The 5,265-nt window shown below is 57.8% G+C and overlaps 1 protein-coding gene across 1 annotated transcript; it reads right to left on the reverse strand.

Annotated features, from left to right (window-relative positions):
* Nucleotides 1-473: 473 nt before the first annotated feature.
* Nucleotides 474-5,019, reverse strand: LOC120841996. Its single transcript, XM_042287480.1, has 4 exons — nucleotides 3,415-5,019; nucleotides 1,981-3,306; nucleotides 1,021-1,554; nucleotides 474-590 (listed from the first exon to the last, which is right to left on the reverse strand). The coding sequence occupies exons 1-4, from the start codon at nucleotides 5,017-5,019 to the stop codon at nucleotides 474-476; spliced, it is 3,582 nt and encodes a 1,193-aa protein (XP_042143414.1).
* Between the last annotated feature and the right edge of the window lie 246 nt (nucleotides 5,020-5,265).

Genomic DNA, 5,265 nt, shown 5'->3' on the forward strand with positions numbered 1-5,265 from the left:
GCCGCAGCGCCAAATCCGTTGCCGCGCACGGCAACTTCTCTACCCCGCAGGATAAAGTACGCGGAGCCCTCGGGACCGCGGGAGATGACTTCTTGCTCCGCTCACGGGCTCGTTCAAACTCGCCTTTTCCAAAGAGGCGCGCCGACATCCCGAAGGGAGGCCGGACATCCCTCTCTCCCCGGAGTCGCCGACATGCCCTGACAAAGTCGCTTCGTCAATTACCACGGCGGCAAGGGCGACCACCCGCGAACAGAGGTTTGTTTACTTCCCACGCGGGGAAATCTGCTACCACTTTCGGGAGCTGGCCTCCGCTTGCCGCCAAAGGGAAAGACAAGACATCGGGCGCCTCCGAAGGACGCTTCGGGTGACCTCGCCGCCAATTCCCCGAGCTCCTTCCGCTAAGCTCCCCTCGCCATCCTTACACGCCCCCCCCCTGAAAACTGTGCCGGGACTTTTGGACCGGCCAACAGTTACTACAATAGGATGGCGGCGTAGCCAATAACAACCAAGAAAAGTATACACAGTAACTCGAAAATAATGCACGCGTACGTCAGAAATAAAGCCACACTCTCTTCATACTGCACTCCTTGCTAGAATGCGAGGTCCCTCGATTAACGAAAACCAAGTGAAGCAACGCCAATCCTCTATACCCGCGGCTACGGGAACAATGATAAACATGTCATGCATCAGTGGCACCTTGGTGGGCCCCTTCCGCTCGTACCCACAACAACGTTAAAGTAGCAAAAGTTCCCTGCCACAAAAAGGAAAGTCAAGAAAACACATAATCGCTGCAATGCGAGTCCACGTTAGCTAGCACTTAAGAGCCGTGGCCGTGATCGCCTCCCCGCCCGCGCACCGGCTGACACCATGTACATACATGTGAAGAGCGGGTATGCGCTCCCTGCCATTGTGCGCTTAATCTCCAATCGCCCCAACTACGGTGCCCTAGCCCCAACAGCTGTTCGGCAGCCTAGAGAGCGCGTCTGCGTTGACATGTTCCCTCCCCTTTCTGTGAGTCACCGTCACGCTGTAGCGCTGCAGCGCCAGTGACCACCGAATCAACTTGGCGCTCTTCGGAGTGCTGGCGGTCAAGTAGGCGAGCGGGTTATGGTCTGACACCACGTTAACTTGGGCCCCAAACAGCCAGTTGTCGAATTTTTGCAACGCCCATATGACGGCGAAGGCCTCTTTCTCAACTGTCGCCCAGCTCGACTGAGTGGGAGAGAATTTGTGGCTGGCGAAAGCGACAGGCCCCTCCCTCCCCCCATCCGACACCTGCGCGAGACAAGCCCCGACCGCGAAGTCCGACGCGTCAGTAAACAACCAGTATGGCCGACCGGGGTCCGGCGTCGTGAGAGCCGTGGCGTTCATGAAAGCTGCTTTCAGTCCCTCGAAGGCGCGCTCGGCTCGGTCTCCCCACGGCACTGTGTTCGGTACCCGCTTGGCGGTCAACTCGGTGAGGGGTAGGACCAGCTCCGCGTAGCCGGGGACGTACTCTCGATAGTAGCCACAAAGGCCGAGCACGCTCCTTACCTCTTTCTTGGTGATGGGCCGCTGAAGCCCTCTGATTGCCTCAAGCTTTATGGGGTCCGGGGCATGCCTCCCCGAGCTGATCACGTGCCCCAAATATGCGATCGACGGTCGGGCGATTTGACATTTGTCCGTCGCGACGGTCAGGCCCACGACGGCAAGTTCCGAAAGAATGGAACGCAAGTGCTGTAGGTGCTCGTCCCACGACCCGGAGAATATCGCGATGTCATCCAGGTACGCGCACGCGTAGTCGCGATGCTCTCGCAGGAGCGAGTTCATTATCCGCTGAAATGTCGCCGCGGCATTTTTCAGCCCGAAAGGCATGACCCGCCAAGCGTATTGGCCATCGTGCGTGACAAAGGCCGTGTAACTCTGACTCTCGAGAGCCAGGGGCACCTGCCAATACCCGCGGCGGAGATCCACGAGTGAAATGTACGCGGCTCGACCGACCCTCAGGATTAGCTCTTGCGGCAGCGACATCGGGAAGGCATCGTCACGAGTGACCTCATTGAGGCTCCGGTAATCGATGCACATCCGCATGCCGCCGTCTTTCTTGGCCACGCAGACAACAGGGTGCGCGAACTCACTCTCGGCGGGATATATCAATCCCAGCTCGAGGAGCTCGCCCACCTGCCTGGTCACCTCACCTTTCAATACCTCGGGAATTCGATAACGGTGCGGGCTCTTCCAAAAACAATCCTCCCTCAAAATGATTCGGTGTTCGCCCACATCAGCCACTCGGGGCCGCTCGACGAATAGCTGACCGAACTCGGACAACAGCTCCCGCATCTGAGCCCTCTTGGGTTCGATCAGGTGGGTCAGTGCCTCCTCAGGGAATACCGCGGTGTCGGGAGAACCCGGAGACGGCCTTTGTGGCGTATAGCCGACCTGTCCGAAATCATCATCTTCGTGAAAGATCACTCCGACCTGCCCCACCCTCGCGTGGTACCGTCTAAGCATATTGGCGTGCACCGTGCGCCTCCTGCCCTGTTCGGTCTCTATCACGTACGAGTGATCGTGATATTTGGCCACTACAGTGTGTGGCCCGCTCCACTTGGAGAGCATTTTCCCTTGCATATTGGTATCAAACAGGAGAACGTCATCCCCTACCTCAAAGCTCTTTGCCTTGGCCTTTCGGTTATAGTAGGAGGCGTAATCCCTCTGTCGCTGAATGGACGTAAGCTGCGCGGCGCTTGCCGCCCTCTCCAGCTTATTCCGCAGCTCGTGAAGGTACGCCGCCGGCTGTTCCCGCAGGGTCTGTGGCATCTCGACCTGACCGGTCCAAGCGTCCTTGAGTATGGCCAGTGGACCGTTCGGAGTGCGGCCGTACAACAACTGGAATGGTGACGCTCCCGTGGTTTCATGGGGAACCTCTCGATATGCCCAAAGCAAGTAGGGAACGAACCTGTCCCACTGCCTACCCTCGTCCTTGATCACATGATGGAGCATATTCTTAAAAATTCTGTTCCACCTCTCGACGCTTCCATTACTTTCAGGGTGCTCGGGTGTCGAAAACCTGGGGGCGCACCCCAATCGTGCCAAAAACTCTTGCGTCAAGCTAGCGGTAAAGTTCGTTCCCTGGTCGCACGCTATTCTCTCCGGCACACCAGTACGGCTGAATATGCTAAGCAGTGCTTCGCAGGTTGCCCTAGCAGTCAAGGACCTAAGACAGACTACCTCCGGCCACCTCGTGTGCAGGTCTACCACGCAAAGAGCGTACCTATGACCTCTGGCAGATGGAGGATCCAGGGGCCCGATTACGTCCATGTTTACACACTGAAACGGAAACTCGGGGCGCGTGAGCGGTGTGATCGGAATACGATCGTCTGTGCGCCTATCCTTTCTCAACTGGCACGCGTGGCAGGAGTTGCAGTGTTCCTTTACCTCGGCTTCCATGGCTGGCCAGTAGAAAGTGTGTTTAATGCGCGCCATCGTCTTCTTAGCTCCAAGGTGACCGCCCCATGGTGATTCGTGGGCCAACAGCAACACCTCTTTGCGTCGCCCACTCGGAAGCACCAGCTGTGTTACACTTTCCCCGGAAAGTTTGTCGTGGTGCCACAGAAGTCCGTCTTGTACGAACATCCCCCCCTTCCCGACTTTGGCGTCAGCGAACGGTTTTGTCAGCGTCGGGTCGCGCCGTTGTTCGCCCGACAGCTCCTCCCTCCTAGCTCCCTTGGAGCAAGGGGCTTCCCGCTCGAACACGGGGCGATCGGTCTCGCTCCCCGTCGCTGTTTCCCGATCGCGTCGCGCCGTCAGTTCTCTGGGCGCCGCACCCTCCATCGCCCGGGTTACCACGTGCATGTGCGACTCTTCGCTACGTTCGGTCACTCCCGGGAGCTGCTCCCGCTCAGCCTCAGTGCGATTTAACGCTTCCCAGGCCTCTGCTGATAGCAGGCAATCCGTATGGGGCGCGAGTTCGTCCGTCACGGCACACAAGATCGGAACCCTTTCAACCACCGTGGGAGGGACGGTATTAGCCCCGCTTGGTGCGAGCTTCATATGAATAGTGACCAGCTTGGCTTGGATCTTGGATCCAAACGCGGCCACGAGAGTTATCGAACCGCTCGGTTCGAGGTCTCTCGGAAGCAGCAAGCTTTCACGCACGACGGTAATCTCGCTGCCCGTGTCTACGATGGCTTTTATGGGTTGCCCGCCGCAAATCACCTGTGTGTGAAGTAACGGCGACTGTACGCCTCGCCTCTCTCCTGATCTCTCGACCTTTGCCGCCAGCGTCTCTCTGTTTTCTAGGCTGACTACCACGCATTGTACCTTGGAGTCATTGGCGTCAGCGGTTGCCCTCTCCTCCCTCGACTGTGGACATGCGGCTGCCAGGTGTGACGGACTGCCACACCTGTAACATGTCTTGCCAACAAACCTGCCCCCTGAAGGCTTAAAGCCCCCGGGATTCTTCTTACCTTCTGGTTTCCGTGCAATCTCCCCCTTCTCTGCACCTCCCGCTCCAGGACGAACGGGCGTGGCGCTGCGGCACTCGGCTTGACCATGCAACGCGAGGAGGTCTGCGATTTGCGACCGATCGAACCACTCTTTCCCTTCCTTAAGGGTTATGTACTTAAGGGCGTCTGCACCAACCGATGCTTTCAGTTGGTCCGCGACTAGCAGCGCCTTCAGCCTCTCGAAGGAGTCCACGCCTCGTGCTTCTACGTAATACGTTAGATAGCTTGACAGTCGAGTGCCGAACTGCTGCCAGCTCTCGTCCTTCCTCCTTGATGTTGAGACGAATTTCTTACGATATTCGTCGGGCGAGAGCCGCAGCTCCTTCAACACCGTCTGTCTGATCTGTTCGAACGAGAACTGGTCCCCCTCTATCCGCGAACACAAGTAACCGTGGCGAGCCGCCACGACCGGGTATACCAAGTGCGCTCTAACCGCCTCCGGCACCTCGTATCTCGCGAACAGATTTTCCACCGTGTCAAACCACACTGGGACTTCTGCGTCATTCGGGAATTTTGGGATGGCTCCCTGGAGCATTCTCGAATAATGTTTTAACGTATCCCCATTTTTGCCCTCCTGATCGCGATCGCTCGCCAGTTCTCTCTCTCTCCGCTCGTTCGCCCGGAGCTTCGCGAGCTTTACCTGCAGCTTCAGCTGCTTTGTCTTTTCCCTCGCAAGGGTTATCTTGGTATCTACGCTACCCGCTCCCTCATCCAACAGACCGCCGTCTCCGTCACTAGCGCTTCCCTCGTCGCTCCCCGACAATGGCGTTGCGAGTTACGC

Source organism: Ixodes scapularis, unplaced genomic scaffold (assembly GCF_016920785.2).
Source record: "Ixodes scapularis isolate PalLabHiFi unplaced genomic scaffold, ASM1692078v2 PGA_scaffold9__187_contigs__length_104089568, whole genome shotgun sequence".
In the NCBI taxonomy this organism is placed as follows: Eukaryota; Metazoa; Arthropoda; class Arachnida; order Ixodida; family Ixodidae; genus Ixodes; species Ixodes scapularis.

Bases quoted from the DNA above. Each gene is read 5' to 3' on its own strand.
- LOC120841996 (XM_042287480.1), bottom strand. From the start codon at position 5,019: ATGCTCCAGGGAGCCATCCCAAAATTCCCGAATGACGCAGAAGTCCCA. The intron at 3,307-3,414 runs GTAAAGGAACAC...TTTCCGTTTCAG, and splicing joins GGCCAGCCATGGAAGCCGAG to TGTGTAAACATGGACGTAAT. The intron at 591-1,020 runs GTGACTCACAGA...CTCGCATTCTAG, and splicing joins TGCAGCGCTACAGCGTGACG to CAAGGAGTGCAGTATGAAGA.